Source organism: Monodelphis domestica, chromosome 1 (assembly GCF_027887165.1).
Source record: "Monodelphis domestica isolate mMonDom1 chromosome 1, mMonDom1.pri, whole genome shotgun sequence".
NCBI lineage: Eukaryota > Metazoa > Chordata > Mammalia > Didelphimorphia > Didelphidae > Monodelphis > Monodelphis domestica.
Genome location: NC_077227.1, coordinates 464796199 through 464816662, shown reverse-complemented (window position 1 = coordinate 464816662; position 20464 = coordinate 464796199). Strand labels below are relative to the sequence as shown.

Genomic DNA, 20464 nt, shown 5'->3' with positions numbered 1-20464 from the left:
TTCCTATCACTTTTAGGTTTACCCTTAGAAATTCCTCATCCCTGCCAAAACTATTGATCATCTTGCTATGACCTTTGGTTCTGTAACTCCTCAGTATTCTCCCTACCTCACTCATGTTCTGATTTCCCTTCCTTTACTACATTGTCTTAAACCAATTAATTTAGCAAATGCCTTCTCCTCCACCTTATGATCCCTCCCCTTCTAGAAACTCTGATTTGAATCAAACTGAACTCCTGGGCAGGTCCCACAGTCCTCCTTTGAACCAATGTCCATTTAGCCAGACATTGCTTGAGGTAACCGAGGAATCCTTCTGACTGGTTCTACTACAAATTCAGGCTATCTGACTTCAACTGAGACCTTGTGGCTGCATGGCAAGCCTTTCACTAAGTTGATCCATTTTTACTAAGTACTGATTGACTCCCCATGTCAACCACTGGGGCTCTTTTAAAACCTTTCTTTTCCACCATTGCTCAGATGTAGCTCTTTCCCCACTCACCCAGAGCAGATTACTTTGACCCTGACTTCACTGAGAAGTCAAAGGAGGTGGGCAACTAGGTGGTTTAGTGAATGCAGACCTAGGCCTGGAGATGGGAGGTCCTGGGTTCAAATGTGGCCTCAGACTCTTCCTAGCTGGATGACCCTGGGTAAGTCACTTAACCCCCATTACCTAGCCCTTACCTCTCTTCTGCCTTGGAACTGATATTTAGTATTGATTCTTAGAAGGTCAGAGTTAAAAAAAAAAGAAGACAACAGATCATACGATGTGAACTTCTTTTGTTCTCCAAACATTCAATTTAATAAATATTTATTAAGTAATTACCATGTATGAACAAAGCACTGTGATGGGCACTGAAGATATAGAGATGAAAAATGAGACAGCCTCTGGCCTCAAGAAGCTAATAGAGGTGGGGCATGGCAAATAGAGATAAGACATAAGCTCTTTGAGGACAGGAATTCTTTCTTCCTTTCGTTTGTTTTTGTTTTTGCTTTCTATACCACTACCTGATACATAATTAATACTTAATGAGTCTTGTTGGCTGATTAATAATTCTAATACCTGCTGTACAAATGAGTACGGTCAGAAATGCTAATTGGGGCTGGGATGATTTCACAGTGCCCAACTTTCTGGAAAAAGTGTTTTATCTGGAAAAATTTGTTTATGATTTCTGAAGTTATGACCCAACTCAGTTCCTGGCTAGTGAAATGGGTCCCCCTGGACAAATCTCTCCGTCTTTTACAAAGAGGAAACACGATTCCTTTTAGTTTACATTGGCAGTGTTATCTTTTAACACCAAGGGTAATATCATTCCAAAACATTTGCTCCAACCTCCTGTTTAACAGCTGGCCAGATGCTGTAGTCACAGAATGTAGAGCTGGAAGGAACTTTAGAGAAATTATCTTCTTCAATCTTCTCAAAACGTATAGATGAGGGGGGCAGCTAGGTGGTTCAGTGGAGAGAGAACTGGGTCTAAAGATAGGAGGACTTGGGTTCATCCACTTCCTAGCTGTATGACCTGAACTCCCATTGTCTCACTCTTATGACTCTTCTGCCTTGCCTTAGAACCAATACATAGATTCTAAGACAAAAGGTAGGGGTATATATGTATGTTAGACACACACACACACACACATATTTATATATGAGGAAAGTGAGGCTCCAATGATTTGCCCAAGTTCACACAGTTAGCTATGTGAACAGAGCTGGTAACTGGGTCTCTTGATTCTTGGTCCAGTTCTTTCTTCATTTCTTCATTTTATCCCTAAAGTGGCATCTAGTTCCAGATCCTGGTGATATGTGATTTACTCACTGGGTTATGGAATTCAATCTTATGCTATAGAGAAGTAGAAGGGGAATAAAAGAAGGTAAATTGGGGGGGGGGGTAATTGGAAAGAGTGGGAAGTAGGGGGGTGATAAAAAGCAAAGCACTGGTGAGGAGAAACAGAGTGAAAGGGAAAATAGAAGGATCAAAAGGGGAAAATAAGATGGAGGGCAATACACATTATATTCACATTTATATTCACATAACTATGAATGTGAATGGGACTCACCCCTAAAAAGAAGTGAATAGCAGAGTGGATTAAAAAACAGAATCCTACTATATATTGTTTACAAGAAACCCATATGAGGCAGGTAGATACAGAGAGAGTAAAGATAAAAGGCTGGAGCAGAATTTATTATGCATCATCTAAAGTAAAAAAAGCAGGAGTAGCAATCATGATCTTAGTCAAAGCTAAAGCAAAAATTGATCTGATTAAAAGAGATAAGGAAGGAAATTACATCTTGCTAAAAGGTACTATAAACAATGAAGTAATATCAGTACTAATCATATATACACCAAATGGTATAGCATCCAGATTTTTAAAGGAGAAACTAAAGGATCTTACAGAGAAAATAGATGGTAAAACTTTACTAGTGGGTTACCTCAACCTTCCTCGATCAGAACTAGATAAATTGAACCAAAAAATAAGAAAGAAGCAAGGGCAGTGAACGAAATTTTAAAAAATGAAAGTTAATAGATATCTGGATAAAATTGAATAGGAATAAAAAGGAATATACCTTCTTTTCAGCAGTACATGACACATATACAAAGATTGACCATGCACTAGAGTATAAGAACATCACAAACAAATGCAGAAAAGCAGACATAATAAATGAAACCTTTTTAGATCATGATGTGATAAAAATTATAATTAGTAAGGTTTCATGAAGAGGCAAGTTAAAAATGAATTGGAAACTAAATAATCTAAGTCTTCAAAATTGGTGGTTCAAAGAACAAATCATAGAAACAATTACTGATTTAACTGAAGAGAATGACAATGAGGAGACAACATATCAAAATCTATGGGATACAGCCAAAGTAGTACTCAGGGGAAAATTTATATCCCTGAGTGTTTATATCAACAAAATAGAGAAAAAGGAGATCAATGAATTGGGCATGCAACTAAAAAAACTAGAAAAAGAACAAATTAAAAATTCCCAGATAAAGACTAAATTGGAAATCCTAAAAATCAAAGGAGAAATTAATAAAATTGAAAGTAAAACAACTATTGAACTAATAAAAAAGACAAAGTTGGTTCTTTAAAAAAAATAAAATAAAGTATTGACTAACATAATTACGAAAAAAGAAAGGAGAATCAAATTATCAGTATCAAAAATGAAAGGGGAGATTTCACCTCTAATGAGGAAATTAAGGCAATTATTAGGAGATATTTTTGCCCAATTATATGACAATCTAGGTGAAATGCATGAATATTTACAAAAATATAAATTGCCTAGGCTAACAAAAGGGGAAATAGAATATTTAAATAATCCTATCTCAGAAAAAGAAATTGAACAAGCCATCAATGAACTCCCTCGGAAAAAATCCCCAGGGCCAGATGGATTCCCAAGTGAATTCTATTAAACATTTAAAAAACAACTAATCCCAATACTATATAAATTATTTGACAAAATATGCAAAGAAGGAATTTTACTTGATGATTTGTGATTTATTTGCTGGAGCTCAGACAAAAAAGTCTACACTGAGATCCTTGGTTTACCAGCATAGGCTCTTTCCTCTGAGCCAGGCTGGGCTTTTCTTACCTGCAGGATGGGGCTCTCATCAAAGCTATAGGCACTGGGCCGACCTTCTAGGGTGGAGAAGGCTACATTGCCTCCACTCAGTGGGGAGATGTCGCTGAACTCATCAGTGCAGAAGGCCACCCTCTCGTCCTCCCCTGGCCTCAGATACTGGCCCTCATGCTTGCCATATGTCTTCTCACAGGAGGCGCTGTAGTACTGGTATGGCACCCAGGGACCTCCAGACTGGCTGCGTTTGTAGATGGCAAAGCTCTCAGGACGACTGGTGTGGAACTTTAGCCTCACGTAGGTAATTTCATAAGCTTTTCCTGCAGTCAAGAAGAAATCAAGACTTCCGGGTAAGCATGGTTGCAGAGTAGATGCAGCTTGCTTCCTCTCCTCAGACCCAATGACACAGACAACCTCAAAAGACCCTCCCAAAATAAAAAATGACCATCCTCATGAGAACGGATAGACCCCACAACAAGGCAAAGCTCTGAAGGTAGGTGGGATTCCGGCACCTCCACAAAACAAGGGAACGAAAAGCTGACCCACCCACCCCTCCCCCACCAAACAGCCAGAGCCAGAGCTAAAGTCAGCACCAGCCAAAATCAACAAGTGAGGGAGGAGCACCCCAGGACTGAACAATGGGCATCCCCAGGTCCGGGGACCTGAATAAGATAAAGTCCTTCTCCTGAGAGTACCAACACCCGAAAACCCAGGAGGCAGGCTAGGGGAGCACAGATCTCTGGCTCCCAGAACTAGAGCACTGCAATCACCGAGTGCACGAAGGGATCCCCTGATGTGAGCAAGGGGCACCTACAGGTCTTGGGAGTTAGCTAAGACCACCAAAGAATTTCACCTGAGAGCACTAACTCCCAAAAAGCTGGCAGGAAGGGGAGGGCATTCCCTGGGCCTCCCCAGGAAGACAGCACAGCTGCAGAGAACCTAGAATTAGCCTGAGACTAAAGCCTTGACCATTAGACCCTTATACTGAGGGCAAGTACTACTCATTCAGATTTATGACAGGAAAGGGGAAGAAGGAGAAAAAAAACCACAGAGATTGCAAACTGTACCCAAGAACCCCAACACCCCAACACCAAGAAAAGCAAGAAGAAGGGGGTGACCTTGGATACATTTTATGAAGGGAAAAACACAAAAAAACAGAGGAAATAGCAGAAGAGGAAGAGCAAACAAATGCTCCAAAACCTTCCAAAAGAAATGGAAATTGTCCACAAGCTCTTGAAGAATTTAAATTGGAAGTTATCAAAAAGATGGAAGCCTGGCAGGAAAAATGGGAAATAATGCAAAAGGTACTCAGCAATCACAAGCATGAAAAAATACAACTACAGAAATAGCTTGAGGCCTCAAATATCAGAATAGAACAAACTGAAAAGGAAAATCAGGCTTTAAAGGTCAGAATCAGGCAACTGGAAGACAATGACCTTGCAAAAGAGCAAGAATTAATAAAGCAAAGCCAAAAGACTAAGAAATTAGAAGATAACATAAAATATCTCACTGACAAGGTGACAGACCTGGAAAATAGAGGAAGGAGAGACAATCTGTGAACAATTGGCCTACCAGAAAAGCCAGAAATAAATAGTAATCTCGACAACATAATATAAGATATCATCAAAGAAAACTGACCAGAGATTCTAGAACAAAGGGACAATACAGGCATTGAAAGAGTTCACAGAACACCCTCTACACTAAATCCCCAAAAGACAACTCCCAGGAATGTAATTGACAAATTCCAAAGCTTTCAAGCAAAAGAAAAAATATTACAAGAAGCCAGAAAAAGAAAATTTAGATATAAAGGAATGCCAATCAGGGTCACACAAGACCTTGCAATTTCCACTCTGAACCTCTGAAAGGCATGAAACATGATTTTCAGAAAGGCAAGAGAGCTGTGTCTTCCACCAAGAATCAGCTATCCATCAAAACGGACTATATACTTCCAGGGGAAAGTATGGGCATTCAACAAAATAGAAGATTTCCAAGTTTTTGTAAATAAAATACCAGAGCTCTGTAGAAAGTTCGACATCCAAACACAAAGAACAAGGAAAACTTGAAAAACATAAATATGAAGGAAAGGGAAAAGGAGAAAAATGTTATCTTTTTCTTTTATTCAAACTCTCTTCTATAAGGACTACATTTATATCAAATTATATATATTATGTGGGGAAAATGTAATGTGTAACTCTCAAAAAGTGTATGCATCATTAGAGTAGTTAGAAGATTCACACATACGGAATGATTGGGGCATTAAGACAATATGGAGGAAAGGGGGGTGAAAGAAAGAAAAAGGGAGGGGCTGAATCTTTGAGGGTACTAAGATATACTTCAAGAAATAGAGAAAAAAAACTAAATAGAATAATCTTTCTCACACAAAGATACACATGGGAAGGGGAGGGGAAGGAATTTCCTATAGGGAGGAGAGGAAGAAAGTGCTAACTGGTATTACTTAAACCTTACTCTCAGTGAAATCAACTCTGAGAGCTTAGAACATCTAGATCCATTGGGATCTTGAACTTTATCTTATCCAACAGGGTAAGAGAGAAGGGGAAATTAAGGAGGGGAGGGGGGAGGAAGTATAAAAGGGAGGGAAGGAGAGGGGGGAAGGGAAGGGAACAAAAAGGGAGGGGCTAGAAAGGGAAGCATATTAAGGGAGGGGACTAGGGGGACTAATCTAAAGTAAATCACTGGTTTAAAAGGTCATAGCTAAAGAAGAAAGGTCAGAATTAGGGGAGGATATCAAAATGCCAGGGAATCCACAAGTGACCATCATAACTTTGAACGTGAATGGGATGAACTCACCCATAAAATGTAGACGAATAGCAGAATGGATTAGAATCCAAAACCCTACCATATGTTGGATTCAAGAAACACATATGAGGTGGGTTGATACTCACAAGGCTAGAATTAAAGGATGGAGTAAGACTTTCTAGGCCTCAACTGATAGAAAGAAGGCAGGAGCTGTAATCATGATATCTGACAAAGCCAAAGCAAAAATAGACCAGATCAAAAGGGATATGGAAGGTAAATATATTCTGTTAAAAAGGAGTATAGACAATGAGGAATTATCACTAATCAACACGTATGCACCAAATGGTATAGCACCCAAATTTCTAATGGAAAAACTAGAAGAATTGAAGGAGGAAATAGACAGTAAAACCATATTAGTGGGAGACTTGAACCAACCACTATCAAATTTAGATAAATCAAACCAAAAAATAAATAAGAAAGAGGTAAAAGATGTGAATGAAATCTTAGAAAAGTTAGAGTTAATAGACATATGGAGAAAAATAAATAGGGACAAAAAGGAATACACCTTCTTCTCAGCACCACATGGCACATTCACAAAGATAGATCATACACTAGGTCACAGAAACGTGGTATACAAATGCAGAAAAGCAGAAATAATAAATGAAACCTTTTCAGATCATAAGGCAATAAAAATAACAATCAGTAAGGGTACATGGAGACCCAAATAAAAAATTAATTGGAAATTAAATAATATGATACTCCAAAATCAGTTAGTTAGAGAAGAAATCATAGAAACAATTAATAATTTCATTGAGGAAAATGACAATGGTGAGACATCCTTCAAACCTTATAGGATGCAGCCAAAGCAGTACTCAGAGGAAAATTTATATCTTTGAGTGCATATATTAACAAATTAGGGAAGGCAGAGATCAATGAATTGGAAATGCAAATAATAAAAACTTGAAAGCGAACAAATTAAGCCCCCCCAGAAGAAAACCAAACTAGAGATCCTAAAAATTAAGGGTAAAATTAATAAAATCAAAAGTGATAGAACTATTGAGCTAATAAACAAGACTAGAAGCTGGTACTTTGAAAAAACAGACAAAATAGACAAAGTACTGGTCAATCTAATTAAAAAAAAAGGAAAGAAGAAAGGCAAATTAATAGCATCAAAGACGAAAAGGGGGAACTCACCTCCAATGAAGAGGAAATTAAGGTAATCATTAAAAACTACTTTGCCCAATTATATGGCAATAAATATACCAATCTAGGTGATATGGATGAATATTTATAAAAATATAAATTGCCTAGACTAACAGAAGAAGAAATAGAATTCTTAAATAATTCCATATCAGAAAATGAAATCCAACAGGCCATCAAAGAACTCCCTAAGAAAAAATCCCCAGGACCTGATGGATTCACAAGAGAATTCTATCAAACTTTCACAGAACAGCTAATCCCAATACTATACAAACTATTTGACATAATAAGCAAAGAGGGAGTTCTACAAAACTCCTTTTATGACACAAACATGGTACTGATTCCAAAGCCAGGCAGGTCAAAAACAGAGAAAGAAAACTATAGACCAATCTCCCTAATGAATATAGATGCAAAAATCTTAAATAGGATACTAGCAAAAAGACTCCAGCAAGTGATCCGGAGGATGATTCACTATGATCAAGTAGGATTTATACCAGGAATGTAGGGCTGGATCAATATTAGGAAAACCATCCACATAATTGACCATATCAACAAACAAACAGACAAAAATCACATGATCATCTCAATAGATGCAGAAAAAGCCTTTGATAAAATACAACACCCATTCCTATTAAAAACACTAGGAATAGAAGGGTCATTCCTAAAAATAATAAACAGTATATATCTAAAACCATCAACTAACATCATCTGCAATGGGAATAAACTAGATTCATTCCCAATAAGATCAGGAGTGAAACAAGGATTCCCATTATCACCTCTATTATTTAACATTGTACTAGAAACACTAGCAGTAGCAATGAGAGAAGAAAAAGAAATTGAAGGCATCAAAATAGGCAAGGAGGAGACCAAGCTATTGCTCTTTGCGGATGATATGATGGTATACTTAAGGAATCCCAGAGAATCAACCAAAAAGCTAGTCAAAATAATCAACAACTTTAGCAAAGTTGCAGGTTACAAAATAAACCCACAAAAGTTATCAGCATTTCTATATATTTCCAACACAGCTCAGAGGCAAGAATTAGAAAGAGAAATCCCATTCAAAATCACCTTAGACAAATAAAATACTTAGGAATCTATCTCCCAAGACAAATACAGGAACTATATGAGCACAATTACAAAACACTCTCCATGCAAATAAAACTAGACTTCAGCAATTGGAAAAACATTAACTGTTCATGGGTAGGACAAGCCAATATAATAAAAATGACCATCCTACCCAAGCTTATTTATCTATTTAGTGCTATACCCATTGAACTTCCAAAAATTTTTTTTACTGAATTAGAAAAAACCATAGCAAAGTTCATTTGGAAGAATAAAGGGTCAAGGATATCCAGGAAAATAATGAAAAAAAAATACAAAGGAAGGTAGCCTTGCAGTCCCAGATCTCAAACTCTATTATAAAGCAGTGGTTATCAAAACAATTTGGTACTGGCTAAGAAACAGAAAGGAGGATCAGTGGAATAGACTTGGGGTAAGTGACCCCAGTAAGACAGTATATGACAAACCCAAAGAGCCTAGCTTCTAGGACAAAAACCCACTATTTGACAAAAACTGCTGGGAAAACTGGAAGGCAGTGTGGGAGAGATTAGGTTTGGATCAACACCTCACACCCTACACCAAGAAAAACTCAGAATGGGTGAATGACTTGAACATAAAGAAGGAAACTATAAGTAAATTAGGTGATCACAGAATAATATACATGTCAGACCTGTGGGAAGGGAAAGACTTTAAAACCAAGGAAGACATAGAAAGAGTCACAGAATGTAAAATAAACAATTTTGATTACATCAAATTAAAAAGTTTTTGTACAAACAAAACCAATGTAACCAAAATTAGGAGGGAAGCAACAAATTGGGAAAAAATCTTCATAACAAAAAACTCTGACAAAAGTCTAATTACTCAAATTTATAAAGAGCTAAATCAATTGTACAAAAAATCAAGCCATTCTCCAATTGATAAATGGGCAAGGGACATGAACAGGCAGTTTTCAGCCAAAGAAATCAATACTATTAATAAGCACATGAAAAAGTGCTCTAAATCTCTTATAATCAGAGAGATGCAGATCAAAACAACTCTGAGGTATCACCTCACACCTAGCAGATTGGCTAATATGACAGCAAAGGAAAGTAATGAATGCTGGAGGGGATGTGGCAAAATTGGGATATTAATTCATTGCTGGTGCGGTTGTGAATTGATCCAGCCATTCTGGAGGGCAATTTGGAACTATGCCCAAAGGACAATAAGAGAATGTCTGCCCTATGATCCAGTCATAGCACTGCTGGGCTTGTACCCCAAAGAGATAATAAGGAAAAAGACTTGTACAAGAATATTCATAGCTGCACTCTTTGTGGTGGCCAAAAATTGGAAAATGAGGGGATGGCCCTCGATTGGGGAATAGCTGAACAAATTGTGGTATATGTTGGTGATGGAATACTATTGTGCTAAAAGGAATAATAAAGTGAAGGAATTCCATGGAGACTGGAACAACCTCCAGGAAGTGATGCCAAGCGAAAGGAACAGAACCAGGAAAACATTGTACACAGAGACTGACACACTGTGGTACAAGAGAACGTAATGGACTTCTCCATTAGTGTCAATACAAAGTCCCTGAACATTCTGCAGGTATCCAGGAGGAAAAAAAAACACTATCCACAAGCAAAGGACAAACGGTGGGAGTAAAAGCACCGAAGAGAAGCAACTGCTTGACTACAGGGGTGGGACAGGAAATGAGGAGAGACTCTAAATGAACACCCTAATACAAATACCAACAACATGGAAATGGGATTGAAGCAAGGACACATGTGATACCCAGTGGAATCGTGCGCTGGCTAGGGAAGGGGTGGGGGCAGTGGGGGAGGACAAGAAAAGGATCTCTGTTTCCAAGGAATATTGTTTGAAAATAACCAAATAAAACAATGTTTAAATTGGAAAAAAAAGAAGAAGAAGAAGAAGAAATCAAGCCTTCTCACTCACTCAGAAGAATCCTGGCCTTCTAGTCCAAAATTCCCAACTTACAAGAGGCTGTCCTCTATAATGGTATTGTTTTGTGAACCAGCTCCTTCTTCAATACCTCTAGGGAAGGAGACATATGGCCATTCCACTGTTGGATATCAGTGTTAGAAAGTCCTTATAGTGAGCTAAAAGTTGCCTCCCCAGAGCTGTAACTAGCATGGGAAGAGCAGGGCTTTGTTCCAGGATGCTGACATCTTGGGTAGTGGAAGTTCCCTTCCTTCCCAGGAATTGTGCTTCCTCTCCAGGAAGGCATACCTCTTTCCTGTGGGGACAGATCAGCAAACCCTTGCCTCACCTTTCTGTCTTCTGTTAACCTGGATTCTAGTGCAGCACAACTGCCCTCGGGTCTGCACAATTGTGCCCATAGCCAAATTGTCCTCTGTACCGCCACTACCCTCCTTGACAGTTTTTGCTACAGGTGAAATAATTCCTTCTTAAAAAACTCTGGGCTTCATACTTAAAAAAAAAAAAAACAACCCAACAAACTTTTTTCTTTTCTTTCTTTTTGGTCTCTTTTTATTCTCTTTTGCAACATGGCTAATATGGAAATATGTTTTAACTGACTTTAACACACTTAATCAATATATTATTTGCCTTCTTGAGGGGGAGAGAGGAGAGGGAGCAAGGAGAGAGCCTGAAACTCAAATTCTTTTTAATGAATACTAAACATTTTTTACATGTAACTAGGAAATATTTAATGAAATTATATACATATATGAATTTGTATGTATGAATGAAACATATGTATGTGTATATGTATATATATATATATATATATGTCCTAGATTTCCCTATAATTCCTACCCACTGATCCTAGAGATGGTGTCTGCAGCCAGAGAACAAATCTATTCCCTCTTCCTTGTACAGAATTTTTTACATTAAAAAATTTCTTTTAAAAAAGAATTCTCCCAAGGAGTTGGAAATATCTCTGATGAAAAGTACAAAATGTACTTTTTAACATACAAAAAAGATTCATCTTAAAAAACCAAACCACTTTGAGTCCATTTTCTGGTTGGACAGTTCACAGATAAGAATGGGGTTCAGTGCTTTGACATAGCATAGTAAAGTGCTAATTGCTTAAGCTAGGTGGTGCAGTGGATAGAGTGTCAGGCCTGGAATCAGGAAGACTGGAGTCCAAATGCAGCCTTAGACATGTACCATCTATGTGACCTTGGGCAAGTCACTTAACCCTGTTTGTCTCAGTTTCTGCATCTTTAAAATGAGCTGGAGAAGGAAATGGCAAACCATTCTAGTATCTTTGCCCAGAAAACCCCAAATAGAATCACAAAGAATTGAACTCAACTGAAAAATGACTGAATAACAACAACAACAAGGGTGAATTAGTCTATCCCTGTTAATAGGGACTTTGGTCTTCAGGACACAGAATATACCTCCAATATCATATCATAAAATCATAAAAAAAGACAAAACCCAAACACTGAATCATAGGATTTAGTCTTGGAAGGGACCTTAGAGATAATTTACTTAGAGACAAGTTCCACATTTTACATGTGAAGAAACTGAGACCCTCTAAAAGGGAAGTGCCTTTCCCAAAGTTATATGAGTAGTAGAACATTCAGAGGGGCAATTGGGTGGTACAGTGGATAGTGTATTGGACTTGGAGTCAGGAAGATTCTGAATATAAGCATGTTGCATTTGGAATCAGGAAGACTCAAATTCACATCCTATCTTATGCACTTAATAGCTATATGATCATGGGAAAAATATTTTAAATCTCAGGCTCAGTTTCTTCATCTATAAAATGGGGATGAAACAGAACCTACCTCACGGGGTTGTTGTGAGAAACAAATGAGATGATCTTTGGAAAATGTTTTATAAACCTTAAATAATTAATAGTCATTATTGAACAGGGATTTGAAGTCAGATGTTCTGCTCCAGAAGCCAAGACTTTGCCCACCATTCCATGATGTTTCCCTTCTTTATGTGGTATGGAAAACTCTCTACCTTTGTTTTAAAAAAAAAAAAAAGGTTGCTGTGTTCTGTCTAAAATCCCAAGACTCTGAGCTAAAATTCTGGTATAGTTGTTTACTATGTTCATAGCAGCGCTGGCTGTAAAAATGCCAGTAGACTTTAATGAATCAGAGAACAATGCAAGAGGGAGGAGATCTGGCTTAAGCCATGGGCAGTCAACTCCAGGACTCAGAACTTTAATTCCACATTTGCTAATTTCACATTGGCTATGGACCTGCTGGGCGACCTTGAACAGCTTCCTCACTGCCTCTCCCGCCCTCCCTCCCGCCCCCACAGCAGGATTCGCAATCCTTGGAGGGGTGCAGGGGCAGTTGGAGGGGGGCCGGGTGGGGATAATTAGTGCAAAGCCCCAACCCTGGAGGACAGCAGCGGCTGGCTGCCAGATTCCGAAGCCCAAGGTGTCAGTCCCGACCCTGGGATGGAGGTGACTGTGCTGCGGGCGAAGGACGCCTCCCTCAGTTGCCAAAAATCCTAGCGTCCACCCCAACCTACCACCTCAGCATGTTTTTCCTATTGTGGTTGGAAAGTTGTGTGTTTATTTGTTTGGCCTGTTGTAACCCTCAGACAGGTTTTCGGGATGGAGAAGCAGCCCAGAGGCCTGAGGCAAGGTGGAGAAGGGATCCTGACTGCAGGGAGACGGGGATACCCTGAGGGTCAGCGCCTCTCAAGTGTGATGGCCCAACTGAGTTGGGTCAAACAGGGCATTGGCCCAGAGACAAGACTGACGGGTGGCCGTAGGGGCCTGAGCACTGGCAGTGAGTTACTCCTCTGTCTGCGAAGGCAGGCTATGCCAGAGTGATGGGGAGAACTTAATTTGTTCTGCGTATGATTCTGGTACAAGTTCTGTCTTCCAGATGAAGCTTCTAGGAACACCTAACAAGAAGGAAGTCTCAGTCTGCATTCAGGTGGCAGAGAAGCAAGCTGGCATTCCCCATCAGGCTCCAGCCCACCACACATCAGCTACAGTTCACCTCCACAAACATTTGTTAAGCATGCGTCTACCGTGTGCATGGCCAATGTTCTCAGCACAAGGGAAAATGTAAAGCTCAGACAAGATGGAGTTCCTGTACTATCCACATCCAGAGGAAGAACTGTGGGAGTAGAAACACAGAAGAAAAACAACTGCTTGGTCAAATGGGTCAATGGGAATATGATTGGGGATGTAGATTCTAAGCAATCACCCTAATGCAAATATTAATAATATGGAAATAGATCTTGATCAATGACACATGTAAAACCCAGTGGAATTGCCTGTTGGCTACGAGAGGGGAGTGGGGAAGGGGAGGGAAAGAACATGAATCATGTAACCATGGAAAAATATTGTAAATCAATTAAATAAATACATTTTTTAAAAAATGGAGTTCCTGCCCTTACGGAGCTCACAGTTCAGGTGTGGACTACACATGGACATCTGTATTTTCTCCTCAGCCTCCTTGTTTCCTGGATTTGAGACTATGCCTTAGATGATCAACACTTAACCGTTTCAACCCTCTGTTCCCTCCTCACCTTGGCTCCAATTGGCCCATGTTCCTTAAGATGTAGTAAGTTTTTTCATTTATTCACTGATCACTTATTCATATGAATAAATATAGGACACGAAGCATAAAGGATGTATCTAAATGTATAGACCAACCAGTTTTCCAATCAATTAAAATTTGTATTGTTATCTTGCATTTTGGCTTTCTTTGTATACCTGGTATGGGAATACTGGAGGTGATGCCAGTCTGTCAACAAGCATTTATTAAAAGGTTACTATATATCAGGTATGTAATAACTCCTTAATTAAGTTTACTGACTGAGGCTTTACCTCTACCATCATATACTCTACCCAGAGAATCATCTCTTTTTTATTTTTAAAATCTTTCCCTCCATCTTAGAATCAATATTTTGTATTAGTTCCAAGGCAAAAGAGTGGTAAGGGCTAGGCAAGGGGTGGGGGGAGTTAAGTGACTTGCCCAGGGTCACACAGCCAGGAAATGTCTGAGGCCAAATTTGAACCCAGGACCTCTCATCTCTAGGACTGGCTCTAAATCCACTGCCACTTAGCTGCCCCCAGAACCATTCCTTTTACCAAAGAATAAAAAATAGGCCAAAAAAGCTCAGTTTAATAAAATGAATCCAGCCCATCATCCAACATTGCTATTATATGTAGTATCCTTCACCTAAGTCCTCCTCTACTTTGCAAAGGGAGGGAAGTCCATTTGCATAAATCTCTTTTTTTTGGAGGGGGGTCAAAATTGGCCATTACAATTATACAACATTCCATTCCAGTTTTTTGTTATTATTCTTTCAAATTATGTTGTTGTACTCATTGTACGTATAGTTTTCTTAATTCTGTTTATTTCAGTTTGCTTCAGTTGATGTCTTCCCATCAGTCTCTATTCTCCAAATACTTGATTTCTTAAACTGTTACATTCATGTACCATAACTTGTTCAGTTGATCCCTAATCAATGCACATCTACTTTGTTTCCAGTTCTTTGCTGCTCTAAAAAGTGCTGCTAAAAATATTTTGGTGCATATGTGACTCTTCTTGTTATCGTTGACTTTGGCACAGATACTTAGCAGGAGAGTCTCTGGGTCAAATAGCATGAATATTTCAATAACTTTCTTAGTGTAATTCTCTGAGAACTCTAATATAGGTAGCCAGGTGGTACAGTGAATAGATGGACTTGAAAGTGATGGACTTGAAGTCAAGAGGAGCTGAGTTTGGGGCAATTAGATGGCTCAGTGGATGGAGAGCCAGGTCTAGAGATGGAAGGCCCTGGATTCAAATGTGAACTCAGATACTTCTTACCTGTGTGACCCTGGGCAAGTCACTTAACCCCCATTGCCTGACCCTAACCATTCTTCTGCCTTAGAACAGATACTTAGTATTGATTCTAAGACACTAGGCGAAAAGAAGGAAGAGGAAGAGAAAGAGTAGGAGGAGAAGTTGACAACTACTAGCTATCACTCTTGGCAAATCACTTTATAGTCTCTTATTTTCCTCAGTTTCCTCATCTGTAACACAGAGATGATAATGATAGCATCAACCTCCCAGTGTTATTGTGAGGACAAAACGAGATAATATTTGTAAAGCTCTGTGCAAGCCTTAAAGAGCTAATATATAAATGCTGGTCATTATTATTACTATAGTTATAATTATCATTGTTATTATTCCAAATTGCTTGTCAGAATGGTTCCACCAATTTACAACTCCACCAATGTGTCCACCAATCTTTCCATAGCCCCTCCCACATTGACTTTTTCCATCTTTTATCATCTTTGCCAATTCACTATGTGTGAGGTGAAACCTCAGTTTTATGGTGATTTATATTTCTCATTCTTAGAGATTTGGAGTGATCTTTCATATAGTTGTTAATAGTTTCTGATTCTTCTGAGAATTATTTGCTCACATATTCCTTGACTATGCATATCCCCAAGCATCTCAATGAAATTACAGGATGTGGACTTCTGGCCTGTAGTATACAGAGGATCCCTCCAGAGGGGTATGGCCTGGAGTCTTGCTGACAGGAGACAGAAAGATCTTCTGATTGGTCCTTCGGGACTTATGCCACTTCCAAGATGATTGACATCTGAGAGTCAGTAGACTGAATTTTTGTCAGAGGCATTGTGTTATATTTAAAATAGTTGTCTGCCATAAACTGTGGCAGTTAAAAGAGTTGAGGTTGTAAACTGTAGTGAGTAAAAATAGTTGAAGATATAAATTGTAGTAGATATAAGAGTGGGTGAGTAAATTGTGACCGCAGAAAATGTTTTCACTACAGTGTCTTGTTTTAAAATCAAATATAAGGTGGTCGCCAGGGAAATATTCCCAATTATGAATATATACCCAAGTCAACTGGGTTTTATAGAGAATTTTAATTAATAATACAATGAGGAATTAAAGAAAGAGAGAGAGAGAGAAAAAGGAAATAAATGAGAAAAGGATAGACCGGCCCAGGGTAGCCCTGGCCAACCCAGGCCTAAGTCCTAAAAGAAAAAATCAGTCAGTCAGTTATCACTCACCATAAGATCTGTCCAAGCAAGGATTCTAGTGACAGTCTCCCCAGAGGGAGTTTCGGCTAGAGTCAGCCTCCCTTGAGAGACCTCCTTAGAGATTATCCTCTCAAGAGCCTCTATATCTCAAGAGCTTTTTCAACAGTCTGTTCTTTTTCTTATAATAGAGGGTTTTCTCCTATGTTACCTCCCCTAAGTTCTTCCATCTACCAATCACAGTAGATGTTTTCCAAAGGACAGCCCATTCTGAATTCACATTTTGTTATCACCTTAATTCACATCTTGCTCTCACCTTTTCTGGGTAGACTAAAACTTCTGAGTAATTCACACCAGGAAAGCTCTGAGTAAGTTTTCACCTCTTTGCTCCTTGTAAATTCACAAGTTGCTTGACCTTTATAGGTACTTAGCTTAAGAACTTTCCCCCTTATTATAAGTATGGGTTTAAGTACTTTTCATTGTTCTGCAAGGAGCTTTCTTCCCTAAAGCAGTCTCAAGTACAGGTGGAGTAGAGTTCTTCCCATTTCTGATCCAAGTAGAGTTTTCACATTTAAATGGGGAATGTTCCCAGTAGGGAATTGTTCCAATGGAGAATTCCCCAATGGGGAAATTTTTAACATTCACAAGTCTGAGAAATTTCAAGATTCACAACTGTCCCCCTTTATAATGTGAACTGGGGGTCTCCCTTGGCTTTTTTCAGTATTCTCCTCTTGCCTTTTCTTTTTTCTTTTTTAATTTTTAAAAAGCTTAATTTTTTCCATGGTTCCATGACTCATGTTTTCTCCCTTCCCTCATCCCTTCTCCCTCCCAGAGATGCCAAGCAATTCCACTGGCTATACATATATATATATATATGTATATATATATGTATGTATATATATATATATAATCACTCAATACCTATTTCCATATTATTCATTTTTGAAACAGAGCGATCTCTTCAAACCAAAGCTCCAAATCATATACCCATATAAACAAGTGATAAATCATATGTTTCCTTCTGCATTTCTACTCCCACAGCTCTTTCTCTAGATGCAGATAGCATTCTTTCTCTTACGTCCCTCAGAGTTGTCCTGGATCATTGCATTGCTTTTGGTAGCAAAGTCAATCACATTTGATTGTCCTGCAATGTTATAGTCTCTGGGTATAATGCTCTCCTGGTTCTGCTCATTTCATTGCTACCTTCACTCTTGGTGTTTCCTTTTCTGAGTAGATCAGAGACTAGAGCTCCTGAGAATGGACTTTCTCTGACTCAGGATAAGCCTAAGCTAGGTAATTGATAGAATTGCTGCAAGAACATATGGCCTAGGTCCACATGCTTTTGAGGTCTTATAGAAGAAATCCTGAGAGTTGACTTTCTCCGACTTGAGTCTTATCCTCAGTTTGACAGCCCCAGGTTTAACAGTTCCCCAGAGAAGGAGGAGTGGCATCCTAGAGGGAGAAGTTTTCATCTATGGTGTGCTTCTTGAAGAAGGAGCAGGATCACTAAGGCAGCCCTGGATCTGGAGGGTTGCCTGCTTTGTCATGGGGCACCAGCACACTTGGATCTTGCCTCTTCTCCCTACCATTGACTTGAGTTGTTTGAACAAGGCAGATCCAATGGGCTCATTTGAGTCTCCAAAGTGAGTATTCCTTCCAAGGGGAGGCTAGTGGGCTAATTAGTGCTTTTACATTTGCATATTTTGTGGTAGGCTTCTGTGAGTCTTTGGCAAGTACAGTAATACATTTTTTGGTGAAAATGAAATAATGATTGTCTCTTACTCAATCAGCAATGAGTTCTTTAAATGCCTAAGCTGAGGTTGGGGACATTGTTACTTTATTTACATTGCTATTTTCTTGAAAATGCCCTGTTATTAAGTAACTAAAAAAAAAAACCAAAACACATGTTGTTATATATTCATAAACTATGATTTGGAGAGTATTTTTTAGCCCCAAATACTTAGAATCTGGGGTAGCTAACTGGGTACCAGAATGAAGAACAACCATGGGCACCAAATTGTTATCCCAAAGGTAGGCCTTTGATTCAAAAAGATTTTGGGGATCACAAAAAGAAGTTTCCAAAGGTAACCCAGCCCTCTCTCCTCTTGTTCAATTTTGGGTCCAAATCATTGTCCATCTGCAGTGTCTATATAAGATACATCTACTGTTGCATGAGCTTAATAGGCTCTTCATCCAACTATGTGCTATGGTCTGTACAGTGCGCATTCTGCATTTTTTCATGGGTGGATAGTTCAAACTCTGTAGAAAAGTTCTGCATCCCATTCAAGAAGTTCTGCAGGAGGTTGATCAAATGAAATATTTGTTAAGTACTTAGCACAGTGCCTGGCACATAGTAGGTTTTTAAAAAAACAACCTCTTACCTTCCATTTTAGACTCAATAGTGTGTATTGGTTCCAAGGCAGAAGAGCAGTAAGGGCTAGGCAATGGGGTCAAGTGACTTGCCCAGGGTCACACAGCTAGGAAGTGCCTGAGGCCAAATTGGAACCTAGGACTTCCCATCTGCTGGCCTGGCTCTTGATTCATGGAGCCACCTAGTTGCCCCCATAGAAGGCTCTTAATAAATACTTGTTTTCTTCTCCATGCCTCTGAAGTGTTCCAAGACTTAATGCAGTCAACATAATGTCATCTGGAAGCAGAAGCATATGAAGGTTTTCACTATCTATAGAGAATCTCTCTTCAGTTTGGACTTTTTGCTGGATTTCTTCCTTAATGATGACAAGCAGCCTGGGCAAGCATATGCCTACTTGTTTTATGCTTCACTTTCTATTAATAGTAGCTGATAGCTAGCATTTATGGAATTTTTAAGAATGTAAAACATTTTACATTTGTTATCTCATTTGATTCCACAGCAACACTGTGAAATAGGTCCTGTTATTAGCCTTTTTTTTAATCGAAGGTTGTTTTTTTTATAGATAAGGAGATTAAAGCTGAGAGAGGTGAATGATGTGTCCAGGGTCTCCAAGCTTATAAATGACTGAGGCAGGATTTGAATTCAGTGCTTCCTGCCTCCAAATCCCATATATTATACTACCTAGTTTCCTCTACTTAATGATCAAAGGCTTGCTTTTCCTTCAGTGATGCTTTGTTTTTTTCCCCCCAATTACGTGTAAAAATAATTTTTAGAATTTGTTTTCTAACATTTTGATCAAAGAGTTGCTGAACAATGTCATTTGTTTTATTTTATAGTTTTAACAGACTCATGGGAGATACCTTGATGGAGGAGAGAATTTTGCTGTACTAGATTAAATGCTTTTGCAGGGTGTAGTCAGTAGACAAAAAGCACAGTGGAATCTTTTCTACATGTAATTCAATTGCATGATAATAAGGAAGTCTATTAGAGAATATCACTTGTAAAAACCTTCCTGTTCCCTTCTAATATCCTTATCAATGATGTTCTTAATGAGCACGTAGATTATTCTCATAAACATTTTATATAGAAGGGAAATTAGGCATCATCATCATTATAATATTACTAATAAATGATATCTACTAGTCCTCTCAAGTTTGCAGAGTGATTTTTATATGTTATTTAATTTGAAAAGAGTGAAGGACTTGGAGATCACGCACAGCCCCTAGCACAAGGCCTTCCAAATAATAAATAGATGATTAACAAATGCTTGCTGATTGACTGACACCAAATAAGGATTGGTTGAAGACTGCCAATGATGTTTAGTCTAGAAAAATGAAGATTTTTTTGGGGAGGGAACATGATAGTTATATTCAAGTGTCAGAGGCTATCACCTACCCAGGAGAGGGATTAGGTTTCTTCTGCTTAGTTCCAGAGGGCAGAAATAGGACAGATGACTGCAAGTTGCGAAAGCTATCTAATCAACTGGCATTTATTATGTGTCAGGCACTACGTTAAGTGTTGGAGATACAAAGAAAGGCAAAACAAAGTCAGATTCAGACTTTTCCAG

General features: G+C 38.7%; 1 protein-coding gene across 2 annotated transcripts in view; it reads right to left on the bottom strand.

Moving 5' to 3' along the window:
• The window catches only part of LAMC3 (laminin subunit gamma 3), a 121378-nt gene that overhangs the window by 86932 nt on the left and 13982 nt on the right, over window positions 1-20464 (bottom strand). For both annotated transcript variants that reach the window (XR_008915345.1, XM_056812569.1), the window contains exon 2: window positions 3584-3888. Coding sequence is in view for 1 of the 2 variants with exons in the window: in XM_056812569.1 (XP_056668547.1) it covers window positions 3584-3888 (305 nt within the window). In the remaining variant the exon portion in view is untranslated. The remainder of the gene's footprint in view (window positions 1-3583; window positions 3889-20464) is intronic.